This window comes from Struthio camelus, chromosome 6 (assembly GCF_040807025.1).
Source record: "Struthio camelus isolate bStrCam1 chromosome 6, bStrCam1.hap1, whole genome shotgun sequence".
Taxonomy (NCBI): domain Eukaryota; kingdom Metazoa; phylum Chordata; class Aves; order Struthioniformes; family Struthionidae; genus Struthio; species Struthio camelus.
In genome coordinates, this window is record NC_090947.1 from 14,085,686 (window position 1) to 14,110,962 (window position 25,277).

At 45.0% G+C, this 25,277-nt stretch overlaps 2 protein-coding genes across 3 annotated transcripts in view; one reads left to right on the forward strand and one right to left on the reverse strand.

Annotated features, from left to right (window-relative positions):
* Positions 1–7,065: 7,065 nt before the first annotated feature.
* Positions 7,066–25,277, reverse strand: part of NABP1 (nucleic acid binding protein 1) — a 75,436-nt gene continuing 57,224 nt past the window's right edge. For both annotated transcript variants that reach the window (XM_068948287.1, XM_068948286.1), the window contains exons 7-8: positions 7,843–7,886; positions 7,066–7,248 (exon numbers count right to left, since the gene is read on the reverse strand). In XM_068948287.1, the coding sequence (XP_068804388.1) occupies positions 7,139–7,248; positions 7,843–7,886 (154 nt within the window). In that variant the 3' untranslated portion in view covers positions 7,066–7,138. The remainder of the gene's footprint in view (positions 7,249–7,842; positions 7,887–25,277) is intronic.
* CAVIN2 (caveolae associated protein 2) lies at positions 10,918–20,946 on the forward strand. Its single transcript, XM_068948283.1, has 2 exons — positions 10,918–11,312; positions 18,354–20,946. Exons 1-2 carry the CDS (start codon positions 10,938–10,940, stop codon positions 19,149–19,151), a joined length of 1,173 nt encoding a protein of 390 aa, XP_068804384.1. The 5' UTR covers positions 10,918–10,937; the 3' UTR covers positions 19,152–20,946.

Genomic DNA, 25,277 nt, shown 5'->3' on the forward strand with positions numbered 1-25,277 from the left:
AAACTCATTTGCAGCTTGACATTTTAGCCTTTTCCTATGTAGATGACTTTCTGCTTATTCAATAATTTTGAATAAAAACATTTAATAGCTGTGTAATAGTAAACAAGGTATTAATACTATACACCATGGATGCTCAGTACGTGATTTAACCTCCTTTTTTTTTTTTCCTAACCTCAATGGCAGCACTGAAAAATATGCAACTTTTTTATATAAAAGTAAATTAATAAATATTTTCAGTTGCTGAATATAATTACCATCAAGAACAGATAGTTAGCAGTGTGTACAGGGCACATGCAAGACAGCAAGGAGGATGGCAGGAAAGAAAGAGAACGAGAGAGAGAGGGAGAGGAGACAGTGTCAAATACCCAAAACCTGTTCCCGTCTAGATTTCTGTTTTCACTTTGTTTTTCAAGCTCAAGAACAAACATTTTTCAAAATACTTCTCCATGAAGAGGAAGTAACTCTGGAGACCTGGGATGCACCATCACTTCTCAAAGGCTTTCCAATTATCAGGTATCCAGGGAAGCAGAAAGGCTAGCTTATCAGTGCAGCTTTGCCAACTTACACCGGATGAAGGATGGTCCAGCTTCAAATCCTTGCTTGTTTTTTAATCATTTGATTTCAGCAATTCCTCTTTTACCCATTTCACACAACTTTCCACACCTATGAACTTAGCATGTGGGTTTTTTTCTTCTTCTTCTATTACCTTAACACAATCACGCTAGTAGTGACCTGAGGATAAATAAAAAGCTTCAGGAAAAGGAAAAAGCAAGAGCACTGCAATGGGCAGATGCTATCACCAAGGCCAGCTGGTCCACAACAGATCCTGTCTGCCTAGTTCTTACATTGTGATTGCGCTTAGCCCCATGAGCCTCGCCTTGGCCAGGTATGTGAAAAAGAGCTCTGGGATATGCATCCAGCATCTATTCTTTCACCCTTTTCATGCCGTCTTGTCCCATCGTTGCTGTTCATCAGGAATGATGTCAACCTGAGTTACTGTTTCCACCAGAGATGGGAGCTATTGAATTATCTAAGGACAAATCTAAATAGTAGCTTTTAAAGGATAACTGATCTACTAAAAGCAAGTATTGTTTTGGACATGCCATGTCATATTTTTAACGCTTCGCTTTGCATGGCATTGTTATCTCCTGCAATGCCATTTGAACAACATGAAGTAGCATGACACAACATGACAAACGCCTCAGCAATTGAGAGGAAGATGCTCTCTGGTTTCCAGATCCATTGTAGCTCATCCCAAATAAAAGATTCAAGGGATCAAATGGTAGCACGTCTGCAGAATAAAAAAAAACAGAGACTTGGCCATTATCTGCACAAAATACATCTCTTAAATTCACCTGCTTTTCACATAGTTAATGTTCTATTTGCTTTCATTAAATGTGATTTCATTATCTTCTTCTTCCAAACAATTTGATTACAAAATAGTAAAATCTTTTCTTTCAGCTTTTTATCAATAATGACAACCCCGAGGAACATGCCAAATACGGGCAGATTCCTTTTTAGCATAATACTGATCATAGTCCCTCATTTACAGTAAAAAACTTCCCTCTGTTTGGAAGAGGCGACACCTCAAGTAATATTCCGTATAGCAACATGGGAGCACTCTGCCAGTTGGCATAGAAGCAGACTGCCTTCCCGGTCCACATCAAAAAGGTTTTGTTAAACGCTCCTCCAGAAATTTCAAAAGATAGTAAATCATTGAAAATACATTATAATAAAAAACATCCTGCAATGCCTCCATGTGTACTCAGCCTCAAATTCTAAAAGCATTCTGATTTTTGCTCTCCCTTAGTAGAGGAGGAAAGAGGAAACAGATGGGGTATCTCTGCCTTTGACTGAAATCCTCCTCCCATTTTTCCAGAAATATCAAAAAATGAAAGGGGAAAATAATTCTGTTTTCGTGTACAATTTCCTGAAACTAAAAAAAATGCATTTTCTTCAAAAGAACCTGGCACCTTTGGAAGAAATTAAAAATATAGGTGAGCTTTTTAATCATACTTCAAAAAAAAACCATCCTTTTATTGGAAAGGGCTTTCTCCACAACAACAGCAAAAAAATCTCTCAAACTCTGGTCCTCTGGTCACAGGTAACCTTGCAGATCCTCACACCCACCACAAAAGCCTGACAGGTGGAGGATGTTGAGAGGATCAGGTTGGCTCTCTGCTCCAAAAGAGAAGCTAGTTTCCAGTAGGTAATCATGATCCATGCTGCAGATTTCAGCAGTTTTTCATATCCTTTTAATATCACCTCCATATCTCCATTATCCTGATATTAATGGACTTGTTTATCCTGCACAGTGCTCCACTTATTCTCTAGATGGATGCAATAAATTGGCAAGTCCAGTTGACTGGCCATATGCTGTTCAATTTGTATCTGCTGCTGTCCTAACCTCACTTTTGTCCACGCTGCTGAAAGTTCAACTGGGCGGGTGAAATATTCTCCTTTATCTTAAGCTAAGGAAACTATTCTTTTTCCCTTTCACATAAATTTCATTTGCTTTGCAAAGAAATAACGTAGTTTAGTATTGTGCTCCTCAAATGTCTGAGGAAATACACAGAAAATGCTTGGCACATACGGTATTTTTATGTGGCTTATTTTTTTACTTGTCTACAAGTCTGCACAGAATTATTACTATTTGGCACACAGTAAAAGGAAGTCTCCTGTGCATAACATGATTTAGTCTGGCCGACAAAGTGGAAGTGGATTTCTTCGTTGCATATTAAGTTCCACTGGATACCATTTGCACAAGAGAGCAAAATTGCAGTTTCATGTTCTTTTATTATAATACATTTCCTGTCAGACATCCTCATCTTTCTCGTTCCCCAAATATTAAAATTTCTCCCAGTAGTGACTCTCCAAATTTCCCACTCTCATATATTCGTTCTCCAAAGACCGTTACTCTTTCTCACACTAAGTAGCCAGCTAAGACACAGCCCCTTGTCAGCTGTCCCCGTCAGGAAGTGGGCTGGATGGTAGCTGGTCAGAGTAGGACCTTTGCAGGGAAGAGGCGATGTGCTCCTCCCCTGCATGCCCCAGGGACCAAGCAGTACAAACGGGGGTGGCCGTCCCTGCCGGGAGCCTCCGCCAGCCGCGCTTCCCTGCAGGCTCTCTCAGCTTTCCAAAGGTTCACGCCACAAGTGCACCTTCTGCTGCGTCTTCCTTGGCGGCTGCTCTGGCGTGTCTGCTGCTTCTCTCCAAAACCAGCACCTGTCAATCAGCCTTTCACAGCTCTGTTTGCATCGACTCCTCCCTCTCTCACCAGAAGTCTCGCAGCCCACGCACTGCCCACATCTGAAGCCATTTCATACATTGATGAGTTTTCCACTTGATCACCTCATACTAAATATTCCGCATACGTGCTGTCACACGTGCAGCCTCCCTGGTTATCTCCCTCACCCCAGCAGCTGTGAAGCGACAAGAGACTTCTTCTTCTGACCTACTTATGGTCTGTTCCTGTCCCACATTTCCCACCTCTCTTCGCAGCACTCCTGAAAGTCTGTTACACGGGCTCACGCTGTCCCCTTTTCTTGAGCACTTGTTGCTCACAGAGCTTCCAAAAGCAGAGACATACTTCGTTTCTCCCCTGAAATTTCCCTCTCAAAGTCAGCTGCAGAGACGAATTCAGTCGGTCTCTGGTGCTGTTTGCATGCCCATGCTCTCTGGTGCTGCTGCTGCCCATTGGTGATGGGCAACCCCTTCCCCTCCCCTCTGTCAGCCTCTGTGCAGCTCTGATCTCAAGACTGCTAGCCCAGAGCATGCTCCTATACACATAAACGCTTCCTCTAACAATTATTGGCTTTCTTGGTGAAGGCCATCCATAATCCACCCCATTTACTGGCCTCTATCACTGCCCCCAAAAGACCACAGAAATCAGGCCTGGCACACAGCGTTAGGGCCAGCTGTCAGAGACGCTGCACAACCATGAGCAAAGGCATGAGACGCGCCAGAGCCACCCGCAGCTGTAAGACACGTGCACAGGTCCCACCTGTCATCCACAGAGAGGAATACAACCAAACACACACAGTGCTCTAGGATTCATGGCCTCAACATTGTTGGGATATTTCTACCACTGGCAAATTAATTACACTCTTCATGCTAGGCATGGCTCGAACTCACGAATCCTGGCTGCAGCGTCACAAAGCACATACCAGAGAACTGGAGACAAAACGTACTCCTGGAGAAGCAGTTTATCATTTTGACCTGACTTACTCTGAAACAAGCAGAGAGACTCTTTAGTCTCACTGTGAGAGAGAAAAGTCCTGGAGGGAGGCTGGGGAGTCCAGCAGCGCAGGCAGCACCTGAACGTATGGCCTCTCTCAGCGGCAGAGCCACGTGGCTCCGCCTGCGCATAACTCCAGTTCACAACAGAGCAATGAGGACCTGTTTGAGAGGCACCTCGGAAGGCAGGCACCCCCTCCTCTGCATCTCTTCTGCAGCCATTCCTGCAACAATCCTGAACGTGCCGAGTAGAGCTGACGTAATATCCCCTTTCTGCCTGTATTAATAATTGATTTTTACAGGTCAAATAAGATATCACCGCACAGGCAGAGTTCTCAGACAAGCAGTTAATGATCACCACGGTTGGGGTATCTGCTCTGGTCCAAAGTGGTTGCTTAGTGCCCAACGCAACGAAGTAAATCAGTCACTGTTTCTCTAATCCGTTAAGTTTCTTCTATAACTGTTTTATAGCCCCACATAAATGGGATGCTGCCAGTGAAACCGGCTCATAACATATATACAGAGTTACTTTAAAAAAAAAAAAAATCAAAAGCCAGTGTTAAGAATTGACAGACTAATTTCAGCCTATTTTTCTGTACCTCACTTAATGCCTCCTCTTCAGGGACAAATCGGAACGAACCAGAATAGAACCTGACTTTCAGTGTGAAGAGGGGAAAAAATACCTTTTCATTTTGTAACTTTAGCATTGCTGAAAGTGCAAGCTGACAGAGGTGGCTGGAATCAGCCTCCAAACAAGCAGGTGATACGTGGATTTCCCTGCTGAGCTCTTCAAATGATCGGTCTAGCTGCGAGCACTCCAACCGGAGGGACAGATTCAGCGTGGCACCGCTCGAAGGAGCAGCCTACAGCCAAGGGAGGAAACTGGCTTCTGTTGAGACAAACCCCATCAGCGTTTTTAGCCTGGCTGCTTACTAACACAAAATTCACTCAGTCACAATGTGTGTTTAATGAATTGGCCTGTCTGGCCTCCATCTCCCCAGAAGCTTTTGGCCAGTTTCAATCAAACGTGACTGAAAAGCAGAGATTTCACTGATACCACGTACTTACATTGAAATAGAAGGAGCAGGCTGGCAGGAGCGACTCTGTTAGTGGGACCCTAGGTTAGCCCTCAGAGAATCCCCTCCAGCAAGAAGAAACCACCTTTCATCTGCTTTGCTCCTCTTTGAGTCACTCATTAGCTGCAGACTCAAACTGGATGACTCAGCTGGCCAGCACACACGAAGGCTGAAAAACAGGTAGCTATATTTAATTAGGGCTGAATTAAAATGCTGCATCTCAAAAACTCTTCAGACCAGCGCTGACCATTTTTCTCTGTCCAGTCAGTAAAGCAAAGGAGAGGTACCAGTTCACAAGTGATGACTCTGGGGGCCAAGGCCACGCTAGGTTATTGGAGGAAACCGCTGGCAGCAAAGCAAAACAGTCATTGCAGGGGCAACGCTGTGCCAAGCCGTTTCCTCTGGCCTCTGTGCTACACCGGGTGCCTCCTTCACCACCAAAACCTTGTACAGTGCAGGCACCCGCTCCCCCAGGTGCCAGGTAATAGCCCAACACAAATCAAGAGTCACAGTAACAACAATTTGGGTCTGCTCCTTAACCCTCTGGTCTCTGTTTCAATAAAAGCAGCGTTATTTCTGACATCCCCATGCGTATTCTGTTTTCTCCTCATCTAGTCATGGTTCCTCCCTCCTCTGGCCCCACCTGGAAGCAGACATCAGCCACCTCGGAGGCGTCCTCCCTTCCTTGTTGGGCGCTCGCAGCACGGCTCACTTCATGTACCACCTCTCTGCACGCCTGAGTTCCCAGTTAGAGGGCCTCATACGATACCTTTAAAGTCAATGGGAGCTTGGACATGAAATTCAATCAGCTGAGGGTGATACGTGCAGTCCCTACAGCTCTTCTTTCCCCAATTAACTCCCCTCTCTTTCCTTTCCTGTCATATTGTTTTACCTATTATTCCATGCCTAATAAATTATCAGTAATGTTCCGGCATAAAACATTTATTATCCTGAGCATCATGTGACTAATGAGTGAGTTAACCTCAAATTTCTGTCCATATAATTCACGCACATTGATTTTGCATGAAAAGAACTCGCCTTACATCAGATGACCCTGATAAATGTAATGTTTAATGCGTCTTCTTTTTAAGTAAATGTAAAATGTTTTCCTCTATAAAGTTTCTCACCAGTAAAACCTGCACCGCAACTTGGCAAAACAACTCCTCTGCTACCCTTCCAAACTAATCAATAAAATGAAAAAAAAAGTGCATAAAAATGATCTGACTCTTCAAATATCAGGCAACTCGGCCAACTTGACAGCTTTGTTACAAACGTGACATGTTATCAAAGCTGACAGCTGGTGTCAAAAATCAACAGCTGGAATTCAGCGTCTGGCTGGAAGAGGTACCTACCACCGGGGAGCCACTTTCTCGCCGGCGAGCTCCTCTCACCTTCCCCGCAGACCACCTTCCCAGCCAACGACCCCGACTGCCGGGAATGGCGGGGAGCACAGGGAGCGCAGAGGCAACCCAAGAGCTCAGGAGCCATCGGGACCCTGAGGAGAGCCTGCAGGTGGGCGATGATGGGCCTGGCAGCTAACTGAGAACTCTTGTCCCCGCATTTTCTTTACTGCGGCACAGGAAAAACCAGGAAATCACGCTTTGTATCGTGCACTGGTTGCAGTGGGGCTTTACAGGCTTTCCTTGGGATGTATATAGGGCTCAAAGTTTTAAAAACTCAAAAATTGGCAGAATCTTTACAGACGGTTCGAAACAGGAGTCAGAAAATGCTTTTTATTCAGATTACGAAGACACAGTGTCTACCTTCTCGTCACAAAGAGGGCCAGGCGCAGTCGAGAAGTTCGATGCAGAAGGGAGGCAGGAGTTTCACCTCGGGGAGAAGGCTCCAAAGTGCAAACCGAAGATGGGCTGGACAGCACGTCTGTCCAGCGATGGGGACCACAGCCAGGCTGAGACTCTTCTGCAGTTCATCAAAACTGCAGAAAACATAAATTTTAACTAAAAACGTATTTGAAAGAGACACAGCTGGAGCTGGCCAGGGTTGGGCTGTTCCTTCCACAGGAAGGCAGGCAGAGGAAGGGCTGGGGCAGCGCGGAGCCAGGACCGAGGGCTGGACGGAGGGCTGCTCCTGGGGCTTTTCTCTGAAGGCGGCTACGGGGGGAGCGACAGTCTCCCTGAGCACCGCGGCGCGAGAGTGGGCTCATCCTGCCCGGCATCGCGCCGTGCCCCCGGCCCCTGCCACCACCCCTGGCAAAAACGGGCGGCTTCTCCCAGGCTGCACCAGACTCCCAGCCAGAAACAGGGAGAGAGAATGAACAAAAACCGGGTAGGATCTTTTACCAACACAGGCAAATCATGGCAACACTTTAGAAATACCAATGTCTTCGCAACCGTGGCTTCCTTTAGCCAGCCAGGGAGAGTGAGCAAAAACAGAACAGTTTTGCTTAGGTCTCTCCCTTTAAAATATGTCCACTCCCCTCTGACCCTGCATATTTTACAGCGTCAGCATACTTTCCTTGTTGTCAACTCTGGCAGACTTGGTGATTTTTTTTTTAAGTGAATTTACTCACCAAATACATTTTTCAAGCTCTGATGACTTGAGAGAAGTTGCAGTCTGAAAGAAAGCAGCAACAAAAGATCAGGTAATAACAGTAATAACACAGAATATTCAGGGGTTTAAACATTCAGTGACTGGAAAGGATAACTCATTTGCATTATTCTTATGTCATTAATTTGTATTGATTTTCATGGTAGTATTATTAAAACATTTTGGTTTTTGCATCAGAAGAAAAGAGGAAGGATCACTGCTGTTCAGACTACAAATATTCCATGTGTTTTTATCTCCAGGATGTGAGAAAATCATGAAGGCATTGTATATACCCAAGTACCAGAAATTACCAACAAAAACATCTGCGTTGCAGCAGGAAGTCCTGTTACCAGGCAAATGTCAAGTATAGAAGATAAAAAGAAATTTACTGTGCTTGAAAACATCAGCACAGGGATGATTGATTGAAGTCCACTGAAGTTCATAGGAGTACTTTTCCCTGACGATAACAGCTTTGGATCAGACCTGGGAGCAGTGACATATTATTCTAAATAAACAGATTAGCCTTTCTTCCTGTCAAGCAGCTCCTTTTGGTGCTATCTTACGGAAAGCTTGACAATATCCGATCTCTCTAACCACACCCAGTTTATCGCCATTCCTCCAGATGCTGTTCCAAAGAAGAAGAAGAAGAAATCAGAAGAAATGCTGCTCAGAGGAAACGCTGAGAATACATTCAGCACAATTAGCATACCCAGTTCATCGCCACAACGTGCCTGAGGAATCACATCTCTAGGTGCCCCTTCCACCGAGCAAGCGCTCTGTCCAACATTACACTGTTTCAGTATTTATTTTAGCCTCTCCAGAACGCGCAGGAAGTTGTGCAGTGAAAGGCTTTAACTCAGATCTATATTCATAAATAACTTTCTCCAGGCATCAGCATGAATGCCTAGTACCCTATAAGCCATATTTTCCAAGGATTCTGCCAGAAAAAACTCTGTGGTTTGCTCCCATCCCCAACTGGATTTAGTGGTATCTCCTGCCATCTACTGATGGTTAGAAGAAGGCTGCTTTTCAGACATATTTGTCAGCCAAACAATGCAGTCAATGATCATTAAATTTTGTTAAAATGCCATAAATAACCTAATGATGCAAGAATCCATTAGCTTTTAAAATAACTAGTATCTATTTTTACCTTTTTTTTTTTATTATTGAGTTTCATCCAGTCTCTCCCATCATTATCGCTTTGTGCATTACATTGTTTTCACCTTAACTGGAAAATTGCTCAGTCAGGCTTACCAGGCTTCCGCATGCCTCTGTACAGCGCACACTGTAGGAACAGCTCTCAGCCTTGGGAATAACAACTGCCCACAGGCAGAATTAAAGGCATAAGCCTTCTTTCAGCGTTTGCTATACAAGAGCTGCAGAGCCCTGTTTGATGCAGCGCTGGTGCTGCGCTGATTTCTCCAATTTGCATACCTAGACTTGTAATAAAGGGATTTGCATTATGCAGATCTCCTGAAAGCCTCGTTCTTCCACCTGCCTTCCACCGTTGTACCTTTGGTCATAGTATGACCAAAAAAACAGAGCTGCAAGTAGGATCTACCTGTTCCACCTTCTGGCCCCAGCGCCTCGCCACAGATGCATGGTCTTTTCTAGCTGCAGTTGTCCAGTCCTGGCACATTTTCACCCAAAAGATTTCTGCCGAGGTCAGTTAGAGGTTTCACTAGAGAGCCCGGCCGCAGGCTTTGCACCAATTCAGCTGTGAGCTAGGCTTGTTGTGTGTAAGAGCAGTCTGCTAAGACCTTCAGAAGGCTGTGTTTTAAAGCCAGAAATGCATTTTATTAGTGAACAGGCTTAAAAACATTTCAGAGTGAACTAATTTGAAGCGCACGCGGCCGGGCTGCCCCTGCAAGGGCAGCGGACGGGCGCGGGACCACACCTTGGGAAGAACGTGACGTTCCCTGCATAGGTCAGAAAAACTTTCCAGCCGCCAGAGATGACTCACGTCCCAAACATCCTGACATTTCTGACTCCTAACGGTCTGCGCGCTCCCAAAGCACAGCCGTTTTCATTTAGGGCCTCTCACGCAGCACCACTTGAAAACTTTGTGCCGTGCACGCATAGTCCAAATTCCAGCCCCAGTGCCAGGCTCGTGTTCGGACAGAGGCTGCGAAAGCCTGCAAGCAGCTCTGAGCGCAGCCCTCTGCGTTGGCTACGGATTGCTAGCGAGGCAAAAATTCACTAGTGGTAAAAACAGCGACAGCAGCCCAGTTTGACCGAAGTATAAAACAAGAAGCCTGCCGGTTTCCATTTGTGCAAGACGCGCTGGGCACGAAACGCGCCTCAGAGCGGGCTGAGCGCCGGTGTCACCCCCGGGGGCTTCCTCGCTCGCTCCTGCCGGTGCGGCTGCAGCCGCAGGGCGAGCCGCAACGCTGGCGTACCGAATGGCAACCTGCCCTGAGCCTGGGGCGCCTGCAAAGGGAGCGAGAGCAGCCCCACTCGCTTCCCTTGCTCCGGGCGCCCGCTCTTCCCAGGCGCACCAGCCTTCCTCCTCGCGTCGGCTTCGCCAGCACGAGGAGGAACTGCCGGGAGACGCCGAGTCGCCTGCCCCTTGCCCGCCCGCTGCCCCAGCACGCGCTGCAGCCCCGCGACGGGCCTGGCCCAGCGAGCGCGGCTTGCAGGACGCCCGCTTCACCCGGCCTCCCTCCTCGGGGCAGAGGCCGAGGCCGGACGAACACCAGACCGGAAAGCACCCAGGCGAAAAAGGCCGAAAGGCAGCCCAGCGCCCTGCACCGTCCCGGGGGGGCCTGGGCGCCCCGTCCAGCCCTCGGCCGGCGCCCGCGCGAGCCCGGGGCAGCCACGAGGGCGGACGCGCGAGGCAGGGGATTCACACGGGGCCGGGGGCAGGCGGGGGAGAGGCGGGGGGAGGAGGAGGAGGAGGAGGAGGGAGCCGGGGGCCGCCCCGCCGCGCCCGGCTGCAGCCCGGGCCGGGCGGGACCGCAGAGCCGGGGCGGGCGGAGCGGCGCGGCGCGGCGCGGCGGGGCGGGGGCGGCCGGCGGGCGCAGCCCTTAAGAGCAGCGGAGCGGGCGCGGGCGCGGACACGGGCGCGGCGGGACGGCCATGGGGGAGGCAGCGGGCGCGGCGGCGGCGGCGGGGGGCAGCGGCCCGGTGAGCGCCGTGACGGTGCTGGCGCTGCTGGAGAAGCTGGTGTCGATGCTGGAGGCGGTGGAGGGGCAGCAGCGGCAGATGGAGCAGCGGCAGCGGGGGCTGGAGGGGGCGGTGCGCGGCATCCAGGGCGACCTGGGCAAGCTGTGCCGCAGCCACGGCGCCACCGGGGCGGCGGTGGAGAAGCTGCTGGAGAAGTCGCGCAAGGTGTGCGCGCACACGCGCGCCGTGCGCGACCGCCTGGAGCGGCAGTGCGCGCAGGTGCGCCGCCTGGAGCAGCACCACGCGCAGCTGCTGCGCCGCGACCGCTTCAAGGTGCTCATCTTCCAGGTGAGTGCGCCCCGCGCAGCCGCCGCCGGCCCGGCCCGGCCCCTCGCATACTTTCCCCTTTTTAAGCCATGGCGTGAGCCTCAGCTAAACACGGGACGCGGCTTCTGCGTCTCCCAAAAAAACAAACAAAAAGAAAAAGCGCACCGCCCGCAACTCCGCAACTAGCTCGTCTTGGGAAGAGGAGGAAAACACTGGGCTTGAGCAGTCCCAGCTTGCACGCGTCACTAACTTCTCATGCTACAGCTGTCCGTTTCGTGCTAACTTGTGCCGGTTGCTCGCCCTATGCCCTGGGGTTGTTCCCCCCCACCCCCCCCCCCCCAAAAAAAAGCAGTACTCGACTTTAAAAAAAAAAAAAAAAAAAAAACTTGGCCGGGCTGCTTAGTTCCCAGGCACTTGGCCCAAGAAAGGAAGCCCCCACCTCCCTGCCCATTGTTCTCCCCCCAGTTGCAGCCTCCTCTGGTAAAGCCCGGAGAGGAAGAGTCGCCACTTGTACAGAGCAGGGTAGTTTCCACCCCAAAAGGAGTGCGGAAATGATTCCAGGAACTGCATAAGTTAAGAGACATAAATTACCTTGGGAAGTCCAGATAACGTAAGATCTGTTCCTGTAATTCAAAGCATTGCCATCTCCTAGGACCCATTATCCAGCAGTTGGCTCGAGCCTCCAGTTCTGGATCTAGATTTCGAATGCTTGCAGGAGGAGGGAAGCTTCACCTAGCTTGACCTGGGTGAAGATATTTTTATGTCGTTTCCGCTACCTCCAAGCGTTAGAATTAAGGCCTTACATTGAGATGTACAAAATACAGCATCTCCCTTCAGAAAAATCACCACGTTTTAGCATTTTGAGAAGATCTGATGTGTAAAGGAAAGATAAAACACAGCTCTGCGTGTGTTGGGTGGTTGAAGTCGCCTCAGTTAGTAAAACACGTTACAGGCAGCGATCTGTAGGCACCACGTAAAAGTACTGGTAAAAGTCACAAAGAAGGATTTGGAAGATAAAGCAGTGCCCTAATAGCAGAGGGCCAAGTTTGCTTTTTCCCAAAACTTAAAAACTTTCTATAAAGTTAAGGCCTATTTAAACCTATGACTTCAGTCTGGGGCCTTCCTTAATACCAGGTCCTACAATACGCGCAACCACAGCGAACGACCCGGGCCCGTTTCGCAGAAGGACAGCCCGAGTCTGCGGCTGCTGCCCGGTCCCTCACTGAGAGGGAGACCTCCAGGCAGGAGCTCTGGTTTTCAGCTCGCCAACGAGGATTTAGCCGACCACGTTCGCGTTTGTCACCGAGGAGCGTGTTGCCCTAGGGGGTAACAGTGCAAGGCTGATGCAGATACAGGGCTTAGAGGAAAAACCCCTGCGGTTCAGTTCAGTAAAGGCAACGTTGCGCGCTGTGACTGTTCCTATTGCTAGCCCGCTGCTGGAAAGAAACACGGGTATCCGGAAAAGCGGAGTCCTAGGAGAGTTTCCTGGCGCGCAGGAGGAGCACGCAGCAGCCAGCGGCTGTCCCTGGCGCTGGCGGGAGGAGCTGGGATTTTCCAGCGGCCGCCTCCCAGCCGGGGCCTGCGGAGGATGGCTACCCGCGCGCCCCCGTCTCCCAGACGGCGCTGCGCGCGGAGACACTTGGCACGGGGGAGAGGAAGGCCTGTTAGTCAGCGAGGCCACCGCCTCCACAAGATAATCGCGCAGCGGAAAAAGAGCAAAGGCTGCCTGGAGTTGGGCACAGCACCGAGCGTGAGCCCTGCGAAAAACAATTCCAGGAAGGAGAAGCCACAGCAATGCAGCCATCTGGATGCCAGATTTCCTTAAAAACAAAGAGAAACTTGGATGTATGGCATTTCTCTTTTGTTTAGGGGTTTTCCTTTGCTACAGGAGGGGAAAAAAAAAAAACCCTAACTTCACACCTCATGTTTCTCATTAAGACATACTTTTCCAGCTTCAAAAGACATCTCAGAGTGAAAATAAAAATACACATTTGTGATTCAATTCTGCATTCACTCTATCTCAAACTCCCTAATGTTTCATAGGAGCGCTGGGCCTAGGCAAAACACATGACTGAGCTCAAGCTTTGCATTTTATGAAACTGCTGTGACTCTCCAGGATCAGCTTCCCCTCACATACGCGCTGAGAATGAACCACGTTTAGAGAAGTTCAGCTATTTACCTATTCTCCACTAAAATACTTTTAGTCTTCCCTCCCTAGATTTTCTGCATTGTTCCTCCTTTGCATGTATTTCTTTAATTGGTGACATATTTTAATGGTGCGACATCCAAGCATTTGAGAATGCAAAAGTTATTACAAATGCTGTGAGTGACACAGCAATTTAACAAAGCACTGAAGTGACTGTTTTTAAATCCTTATTAAGCTTTGGCATTGTTCTCCTCTGTTTTGTTCTCACCATATGACCAGGTTTGGGGAGAGCTGTATTTGTTTTAGCTGCAGAAGCAAAATACATGGTAAAAAAAGACGAAACCTAATTTTTCAATAAAATGTCTTGTTTACTAGTGGATAAGGCAGACACAATATTTTGAAATACAGCTTAGAGTCGAGCCCTGTGATACTAAAGCCCCTTCCAGATGCCACTGCAGGTAAATACTTGATGCTGAAATGAAGCAAGCAAGAGGCAGGCACAGGACTTTGCCATTTGGGTGTAACCTGTGACTTGGGTCAGCATAGCCACCTTTTGAAAAAGCACCTTCAAAATCAAAACTGAGCAAGTTAAGAAAGCAGGATTATGTGCTGATTATCTAACTACTATTGCTATTATCTACTATGTGCTATTATCTAACTACTGAATTTCCCACTGGAGCCTTCCAGGGAAAATCCTGCTGTAGTGATTAATGACAAAAATATTTCTCAGGGTTCGATCCAGCTGTGCTGTGGGCGCTCAGCAGGCCTGTGCAGCCGAAACCACGCCACGGGCCCCGGAGTCCCCGTCTGCCCAGGGCCTGCCGGGGGTGGACGGCGATCTCCTTCCCCTACCTGCAGTCCCAGACTGCTCCCTTTCTTTCTGCCTCCCCCTTTGGGGAATCCGGGCCTGAAGAGCATGCATTTGGTGAAGAAAAGTATGTGGAGTTATAGCTGCTTTTAGAAGCACTTTTCTTCTTTTGACAGAAATCCCTATTTCATGGAGCAAAGTAAGTTTTAGACAATTAATTGTTTAGGCGTGTAACAGCATCTACAAAGGAGGAGTATGGGCTGTGTTAAGCATGGAAAAATGCCATCTCCCCTCCTTGAAGGCCATGGCCTCTTATTGCTTGTAGTATTGCAAATCTAGCAAAAATCCAGACCAAAACACACTAACTTCCCTTATGCAGCGTCAGAGGTTCAGCAGTCCTGAGTAAATTAACTATCTCAGTGAGCATCACTAAAGACCTTTGCAGTTGCTCCTTCAGTTGGGCTGTTTGGTTTTGTAGTACACTGTTACAGATCTTGTCTTTACAGTCAAAGAAGTGGACAAGATTATGACCTAAAAAAAGTTCCCAAGAATTGCAGATCAAAGCCACGTGGAAGGCGCTCAACTTTGCAAATATTACTAGTTTTAACAGGAGTTCTTGTACACAGAGAACTTGCACCATTGTACTCAATCCTATGCGAAAAACAAAATTTGGAGCTAGTTATGTACAGTCAAACTCATCTGAGAAAACGCAAGTGCCATTTTTGAGCTCAAATGTAGAAAATAAAAAGACGTATTGCTCCTTTCTCAGAATTTTAGATTAGATCAAGGAGAAAAGATCAAAGTTCTACATTTCACTGCATGGGAAATAGTACAGAATTTGTAACAGCTGGCATTCTAAGTGTATTGTTCTAGTCTTCCTAAACGCAATACCAGACTCTTTGAAAAAGGTATCAAAACAAAATATAGGTATCATATAAACTTGCTAGACTGAAAAGTTACCAGTAGCCTACTTACAACATGTTATCAGTAACTGTATTTGAAATGGAAAAGGCCATTCAGCCACACAGGTTCCTACTGCATCACCTTTGTATTTCCAAACCATTGTACTTAGTTTATTTTAATTCGTATTTTAACAGTTCCTGTGAAAGTATGCAATTCCCATTTTACAGGCAGGATGATAGATGCCCAGAGGCTGATGTTTCCCAAGGCCATACAGGAAGTTTAAGCAGAGATGTGACTTCCTGATTGCCAGTCCTGTATGATAGCATAAGACCATCTAGCATTTGCTTTTAATTGAATCATTAGCTCATTATTATGCAGAGAGAGTTTGTTGGGGTTTTTTTTTAAACACATATGGCCAGTATGACGGTATTCCTTCCACTCAGTCACAAATTTTGATCAAAATTTAAATAAAAGGTGCATCCATGTTTTTCTAGAGACTGCAGTACTGTCAGTCGTGTTAAACTTTCAATTTAACATGAATACCTTAGACACAGCACTAAACTGACCTTGAAACAAGCCAAACTTGCCTCTTTCTGGATCACACTGCATTGTGATCAATCTCATAGGACACCACTTTCCTAGATTAAATACCGGTAAAGTTACAACCCATGTTTGTTCCTTGAAACAGAGTTTTCTAGTCTATTTAAGCACTTACACCTGAATGTTGAAATATATCAGCTGTATGTGATTACCTCGGTTTGGAAAGACTACACAAGACAAATTATGTTTTAGGCTGAGTTCTCATGCTCTGGGGAATAATTTAACCCTGCACCCATTCCTGTAATCCACGTTTCACTAACTGCGGTGGAGAGAAAATACAAATATTTCCACTCCCGTTAGAGCTACTTTCACTCAATGCTGGTGCAGGATTTTTGTTGGTGGCGGTGTTACTTTGGTCACTGATAGTTGCAGCAGGATGTCTTTATACATAATGCACGTAGGGGAGACAAGCGCTTGTTTAGAAGAGAGAGTGCTTGCCTTGAACATCCACTGCCAGTACAGGGTTTTGAAAGCTTCCTCCGTGCTAGTGCATCTGACTGAGGCTGCTGGTCCACAAAGGTGTGTAGAAACCACAGAGGCAAAAGCATATACAAACATCTGGGCATTAATTTTTTGATACATTTCATTTTATTATCCTTGGGGGATATTCAGCAACACGCTTAAATCCCACTGGTACAGAATTATTCTGCCTGTCCACATGAATATCCTCAAGTTCCAGAAGCATTGCAAGGCAGTCTTTACTCATTTGTAAAATAACCATGTACAAAGTACAATGTGGTATCACCTGCTCATTCATACAGACATCCTTACACAGTCCTGACAGCAAATTTAACCCAAGACACTGTTCTCTTTAGTGATCGCAACTGTATGCTCAGTCCTGAAATAACGAATACAAACTTTGAAGTAAGTGTGGCCTTTTTTACCCTTAACTGTTACACGTAGGCCCACTGGGGACAGCTCTGAGACTATTACAACCCATTTTGCTCAGCACTTAACTGCTTTCTCATATCTAGAGATAAATTCTGAAACGAAAACTTTCCAATCTGAACACTAAGTGATAATTACACACACTGGGTCTGCCTAAGTCATAAAGTAAGTAATAAGCACAGATTATGCAGCTATGACATAAGTAACAATTCTGAAAGGAAAAAGAGAGCGTGTTCGAGGAGCCTTGCTTGTCTTTGTATGGCAAACGCCTGTCAAGCCTCATGCCGATCAGAGCGCTCACGGTGACGTGCCTGACCTGCTTGGGGCTGCAAAGCTGCTGTGCTTGGTAGTCACAGAGGTCCTTCGCTATGAGTTGTAGCTCTTTGCCTTGTTCAGCCCACTTGGACACCTGCTGGATTATCTCTGCCCTTGCTTGGTTTTCTTTCTAAAAAGCAATCATCTTCCTTTTAATTGGAAGTGACTACTAGTATTCTCTATGCGGTATAAAGTCTGCTTATATGCTATAGCCTTTTTGCTTTGATATTTCACAGATTTGCCTTGCCCATGTTTTTAGTATTTACCAATTTAAAAATAATGTTTTTCCATGCTCTAAACAGCACTTACTCTGTAAACATCATGGACTACATAGCTTACATACAGCAAAATCTACAGGGGAGCAAAAGTCTACAGAGTTTTCCCAAACTCTTCCTGCAGTCTTCCCACACAGAAGAGATGGGTGTTCTCACTGCCACGGACAGGAGTTATCTCTGTAGCACAGAGGATTTCAAGCCATGTTTAAGGCACACCCACACCAGCTCTGGCGCTTTTGGCCAACCTCACTCCTGACAACACTTACTCTCGCTCATGTCCTTCCCACAGACCTACGGTCATTCCAGTGATGGCATCTGCCATCCAAAGGAAGTGGGCAGAGGCAAGGAGTGTGAAGAGTGTGTCAAAATCTTATCCTCATGCACCAAGTCGGTAAAACATGGCACCCTCAGCTCCTCAAAGCAATGTTTGGACCACTGTGATCATACAAAACAGAAGTAAAAATACTGGGTTGTGCTATGTACCGTGCTAAGCCTGGTGTGAACCAGGAAGCTTCACTGACTTCCAGTTGAGAGTTCAGTCTTCTCGGTACCAACAATCCAGCAACCCAGTTTTAACAATAGCATATATTTTCCTGAAATAGAGTGAAAATGCTAACTGCATCCAACATCTAAGGTATACCTCAGATGCACCCAGCGTCTCTGTGGTGAATTAATATTCCCAACCTTTGGCTAGAGAAACTAAAAGCTCTGAGAGGTTATGTGGCTTCTTCAAGTCTACGCAGGAGATGGAGAGTAAGACCTCTTTAGCCATGCCTTAGCCACAATACCATCCCATCTCCCTGGGGATAAACTTACAGCCAAACTATTTAATAGCTGTACCTAATTTAAATGACAAAGAGCAGCCTTTCCATTCTGTATACATTCCAAGTCACTTGAAAGAGAAATCTCACAGCTGGCAGCTCATTAGTCTTAAACTGTACCAGATAATGGTTCAGTGGGCTTTGAATGGCTTGTTATTGGTTAAATATACTGAAACAACAAGAAGTGTTCAGCATCCTTCATATCATTGTTTAAAAAAAAAAAAAAGTAATTGTTCAGGGTTGTGCTTTGTTTATTAAATTTGTGTCCTGTGATCTATGAAACTCAAATATTGTCAATTCTTTCAGGAGGAAAATGAGATCCCTGCCAGTGTTTTTGCAAAGGAGCCTATTCCCAGTGTTACAGAAGGAAAAGAAGAGCCTGTGGATGTGAACAAAACACTGGAAGAAACCTTGCATACAGTGGAGCTGTCTTCAGACGATGAAATGCCTCATGAGGAAGGGGACGTGGATGACAGCACAGAGGAGAAAATAGAAGAATCAAGAGCTGAGAAAATTAAAAGGTCTAGCCTCAAGAAGGTAGACAGCCTCAAGAAAGCATTTTCCCGCCAAAATATTGAGAAGAAAATGAACAAGATCAGCACGAAGATTGTCTCACCTGAACGGAGAGAAAAGATTAGGAAATCCCTTACTGTACATCATCAGAAGTCCTCCTCTTCAAAGAGTTCATCTCTCAAAGCGTCTCCCCTCACGCTAAACGCGAAGGAAGTCCAGGAAGGAGAAAGCACTGCTGAAACTGAGGACAGACCAACAGAAACTGCAAGCAACGACCAAGCTGATAATGACGAGGAAATGTCATTCTCTGACATGCATTCGGATATGACACCTACTACATCTCTAACTGAAGAGAGCAAAGCAATAGCCGATTCTTTGGAGAAAGAAGCCAGAATGGAAGGGAAAGCCATGATAAACAGCAACATTGAGCTGTCAATCGTTGAAGATGATGAAGAGTACGGGATGCCTCTAGAAGTTTCTAGCCACAAAGTATATGAGGAGAGAAATGAACCCATCAGTGGCGAGACAGAACAATCTGATGAAGAAACAACCCAAGCAGCTGTTCTCCAGATAGACCAAACAGCATCATAAATCTCAGCCTTCCTTTATGTTCCAAATACACACGGTTTAGTTAAGTGAATAACCGGTGTATATTTCTGCCACACGTTAGCAGTGATTCAGTTTCTTCCATCGTTTTCTCTTCAATGATAATTGACTGCATCGCATTGGCATGCAGAGTGAACAAAGTCAACGACGCAGGCTGCAACGTGCTCCACTCCGGCTGCGCGTTTTAGGCCAATTCATTGGTGGTGTTTAATTTAGAGATGCTGTCAGCTGGCATAGGAGACTAGCATGTCTAGTAGAAGTAAGCTGGTAAGCTGGCTTTCTTATAGTTAGGTCAGGGAAATATATGGCAAGTAGTCAGAAAACACAGATTTTTATTCTCTTTTCTTTTTTCCTATCACAGTATTTCATATCACTGTGAGTAGTTCTGCATGTAAATGTAGGCATACCAAAGAGAACACTTTAATTTAGGTTGCCTTACTATGCTCTGAGTATACTAACAGATTCAGCAACTACATATACATGTACTGCTTGTTTGGGGCGTTATGCTGTAAGATTAGAAGAGCAGAGTTATTTAGAGAGTGAAACTGAAAAGTTGGTCCCATTGATTTCAATGAAGGTAAGATTTTGCCTGTAGTTTCTTGATAGTCACTTAGAAGAAATGACTGTGTTTACATGGAACTGGAAAGATGATTTTTGTAATTACCAGAGTTAGGAAGATATATTACTGACTCGTATGAATGTGTAATCAGCTACTGTACCTTTAATGGCGCAGAAGTTGGCAAAAAAGATTGAAGGAATTTGATAGAAACATGGAGACAGCCTGAAGGAAGTATGAAATGCTATGAAAAGTTAAAAAAGGCCTGCAATACTAAGTCTGTACTTCCAGCTTAAAGAGTATATACTCAGATAACACTCATTCCTTCTTACTCGTTAGCAACACAGTATCAAACTTTGCACCTGCACAACTTTGTATCTCAGAGTATTTTGAAAGTAGCATAATTTGTCTTTTTACAAATTATTTCATGTATGAAGCTATATCGACACAGAAGAGTTATGTACTTACAGGGATGTAAAGACAATTTTTTTAAAAAGGTAAAAACGCTCATTTAGGCATATCTAAAGGGAAAAAAAGTGTTATGGATTAAACTTCATGGCAAGGATGAGTTTACATAAGGATGAGTCTGCAAAGCCACAGGATTTGATCCTCTGCTAAGAACTTTCATCAAAACCACCGACAAAGCTCTCAAAATTACACATCTGTCAGTTTTCAAAATTCATGGAAAATGAGAGGTTGCAGAGTAATTTGTTCACTGTGAATGTTCATCCCAGTCATACCCAAAGGTAAGGGGGAGGGAAGAAAGGGAAGCCCAAACCACAGTTACTTTGCATCCTTGTTTGTTTTTGCAGTAGGATTTTTATATAAATATAGACATATATATTATAATTCTACTGACACTTAACACTGTGCTAAACGATTGCATCTTTCGAGTTGTATTTAGAATCACAAATTATAGGGTAAATAAAAGCTACAGCAAGAATACTATTAAGAAATGACTAAGAAGAGACATTACTCCGCAGGAGTAATATCTATAACCAGCAAATCACACTGGAAATCAGTCAATACGAGCTTAGTGTAAGCAAGTACTATGAAGAGTTAAGCTCTTAAGTATGTAGTATCATATAGGAGATACTGTTTGTAAGAAAAATGGCATAACTTGTGCAGCTATATTTTTATTTTGTATTAACTGCAATGGATTTTGATCATTTTTACTTGTAACTAACTACAAATATGACAAATAAAAACATAACATAAAACACAGTCATGTCAGTCTTTGAGAGAAGCAGTTTTAGAAGTTGGCAGAGATTAAATTTAAAGGTCAAAGATTTATTACTCCAGTTCATGTCCCCATTGTACCTATTACGTTTTCTTTCTCATCCTCTGCTGTAATTTGGAAATCTAAACACCAGGTCTCAGACTTTGCTTCCCAGGCACTTGTCAGGTCTCTAACACATCTAAACGTAGTCAGGCAGTCTGCAAAATGCGCTGGCTCCATCTGCATTTATTATTGGACTGCAGCATATTTCTAACGCTTTAAATAGTCCTATAAGTATAATTGTATTGAATTGCATATTCTGTTTATTCACACAGATAAACTCGTGTCTTCTAGAGTGCCACACAGTCTTTAGGAGACTTAATTTAACTGACGGACCAAAGCATACATGTTTTAACCTTTATGTAAGAGCTGTCAGCTTCGTGCAGCCATGAAGTGCTAACCAGGGAACCCATCATCACGTTTACACTTCACTTTCAGATATGCCTGCTTTGTTTGTCCTCGTAAGCTTTAATTCAAACAATACCCCTGGACACACTTTATCCAGTTTTATAGATGCTGAAATGAATCATATGCTCAGTGTTTTAACAGCATTAGAATGCTATCCAGTAAAACCACAGGCAATGCAGGCACTAAGCATCTCTGAAAATAATTCAGATAACTGCTTTGGGATACAGTGTACACAGGGATCAGTTGTAGGTCTAGAATTAGACATTTTCTCCTGTAAGATTACACATTTACAAGGATGAGCTGGCCTGTAGTTCTAACAAACATAAGAGAACATGCTTCGTAAGAGATAAAAATGTTTACTCAAGCTTGCAAGTGTCTACTTTCCTGCTAACTTCCAGGTCAGAGTAAGAACTAAACTCAGGTTTCTGAGCTGCCTTTCAACCCCTTTCCCCCCCCCCCCTCCATTTTTGTGTCCTAACTAAAAATATTAGTCTGCAATTCTTAGTCTCAGGGAGGAGAAAGACTGGCAGAGGAAGCACAATGTTCTTTCAAAATATCTGAAGCATGTGCCTGGATCTTGTCAGGCTGACAGATGTCAAGCATATGCATGGGTATTCCATTCTTGTGGTGACAGGTTTGTCTACATAATTACTTCTTAAAAAACTGCATGTTTACCCTTCCTGACACCATAACATGACGTAAAGGGCATAGTGCCAGTCTGTTAACTGCATACATACCGTTATTCCTCAGAAGACACGACCTGTTAGCTACTGCACAGATTCAGAGTTTGACCTGCACTGAAATCAACAGAAGTTGTGCACAGAGAAAGAGGGTGTGATGAAGTCCGTATGGTATAAATGTTTAAACTAGCAGCGCTCAGTGGCCGCTGATACTTCTATTTTCAATGCCAGAAAAACTGCTGACATTTCTGTCCACTTTTAGGGGAAAACGGCAAGGAGCATCCTGTTGACCCTTATGTGCTAATCCATGAGCAGACTCCTCTGGGAAAAGGCTCACATAGATACAGGCTTTCTGTATCAATTTATTGCCAAAAAAGAGAGCAGAGTGAGAGCACTGATACGGGCCTGACTAAAATATGTTTGATGATTAAAGAGACACAAGAAAGGGAAGAAGATAAGGTATCAGAGTCTAAAATATACCTGTATGCCCTTTACACTGATGCAATGAAAACCATTTTTCACTATAGGCTGTAGTGCCAAACAGTTACCTGACTGATTGATTTACGACGTTTTAAAGAGAGCTAAGCTCAGAAGAATTGCTGAAGTAATGACAATTTGTTAGCGTGCCAACCGTTCACCAAGGGACCTGTCCAACCCTGAAAGTCACTGAAAAGTCTTCTGCTAACTTAAAGGACTATCTGAGCGATATAAGGTTTTTGAGCTGTACATACAGCTTCTGTGATGATCAGAAAGAGCTGTGAGTGTAGACCTAGGACACAGGATCCCTCTGTATAGCTCCCTAATCCAATCTGCTTAGCTCATCAACAGAATAAAAAGTTTTACTGCCATCAGCATTGCAGATGCAACATTGTTGGAGAAAGGCAGGCTCTGTTCTGCTTTGCAGGATGCATCACTAGCAAAATTTCAAGCTAAGTTCTGGCTCCAGGGTCTTTACTGTCAGTAATTGCATACAAAGGAGCAAATGCAGCTCAAATTTCTAATAACAAAGTTGAGTATGCAGGTGGAAAAGTTTTGCTGTAAACTACTAAGCCAAGCATACTCTCTCTGGATGTCAAGAGAAGATGTCGGGTAGTTCCCTTGCTTTCCCGCATGCAAAGAAAAAGACTCACCACCAGAGCAAAGTAAGCATGCAGCTGTTTGGCCTCAGTCCTGGTTAGGATTTTGCCTAGGCAACTAAACAACTCATAGGAAACAGCTGCCAAGACAGCCTGAAGGGGTGCTGACTCAGCACAGAAGTATCCTCCGCTCTGATTCACGGCCATCGCGTTCCTAAACGATGGAAAAAGTGCGATAACCACTTTTCAGCACTTCAGACTGCCTGTTGCCAGGGCGTTGTTTCAGAACCTGCTGTAGAACCAGTACCAACCCCCTTTATGCTGTATGCATAAAGAAGCTCTAATGAGCTTTTGGCGGTGGCTTACATTTTCTGCTTTACTTTTGATCAATATGCCATTTTTCCCTTCCTCTCACTCTTCCAAGTCACGTGCCTGAGTCTGAAGTATACACTAATTCAAATAAGGAACTCTCTCTAACTGCATGTTGAGAACGGATAATCGATGTCATCTTTAGTTCTTCTTACATGGTCATCCCTTTTAATGGAGTGCATTGTGGTAACTGAGAATAAATCTGCTTTGGGTTAAGCTGCGGATTGTTATTTATTTTTCTTTCAGATTGGAGATTAATATTACTGTATGACCATTGGCACTAACCTCTTTTTCCATAGCAACACTAAAGAGAACATAAACTATGAGTCATAATTTCCCTCTGGAGGACTTTTTTGCAATTATGATCATTGCAGAGTTCCTGAAATATATTAGCTGATACATAGCTCTGGTATAACAGCTTTGACTCTCCTTCATTTGAACATGCAGGCAGAAAGAAGAGCCCTCCATTATTTTCTCTCTTGCAGACTGAGTTGAGCCCTGCACGAAGCACATGACGTTTGCTATTCACTATAACTGTACAGCTCCTAAAGATTCCACGGCAACGTGTTCCCTATAAAGGTATGACAGTTTTCCTCACTTTCAATAACCTTAAAGGCTACTGACCTTCTAAAAGAAAACGCATGTGCTTCTCAACACAGTTAGTAAATTGGGGTCTGACAGCTGGAATTGATCCAAACTAGAAACCATATTATACTTGGTAGCTGCAAGGTTGCACACTAACATTGCTACTCTGCCTGTCAACAGCCTTAAATTATCCAACATTTCTTCTCTCAGAGAGCATAGTTGCAACATTCAGCTCAAAATAAACTATAGCTAAATCAGTAATAATTGTGATTCTCTTTACTTCCTTCAGAAAGAACCTGGTTTTGGAACCACTTAGCCGTACAGCTCCTTAGAATATCTCACCAGATGATCACACCAGATTATCACACCAGATTATACGACTTTTTGCGGCTGTTTCCTACATTTCCCTTACAACACAATCTGCTGTGCACTTGCGCAAAGCACTCGGAAACCCCATAATGTTTGTTACAGGAGCAGAATTAAGAAAGAAGATTAGCAAAACCAACGATATCCACTTTCAGTCAGCAGCCACACACCAGAACAAAGAGATAGAAGAAGCTTGCATCTCTTGCTGCTCCCAGGCCTGAGTATCATATAGTCACTAACAGATAAACCAACCCCTAACTTGCACCAACACAGTTTATACTTGGTTCTCTCCTGCCTTGACAGTACGAAACAGCATACACAGGGTCACGCTTGTGACAGACACCCAACCAAACACCAGAATACCACCTAGCATAATAGCAATCCGTGTACAGGTTTGTCACTCCTCTCTAAAGATTTAAAAAAGAAAAAAAAAAACTAAATTCAAATTTCTGCACACAGGGAGCAGAAGGTCATTGTAATGTCCTATGCCATTAATTCCACTGTCAGACTGAAGTCTGATCAAACACTGAACTTATATTTTATATTTTAAGTATGAAGGACAGCTGGAAAAGTAGAATGGGAGCATGAGAACAGTGCAGACTTTGAAGTTGCTAAAACCTGTTTAAGCTCTCTGTAATTGTAAGCCTTACCTCATCCAGCAGTGGTTTCTGTGGTCTGACAAGCAGTACCACAAACTCTTGAAGCACAATGAAATGCTGAAAAAAGCTTGAAACTCTGAATAGCTGAGGTTGGAAGGGACCTCTGGAGTCCATCTAGCCCAACACCCCCAAT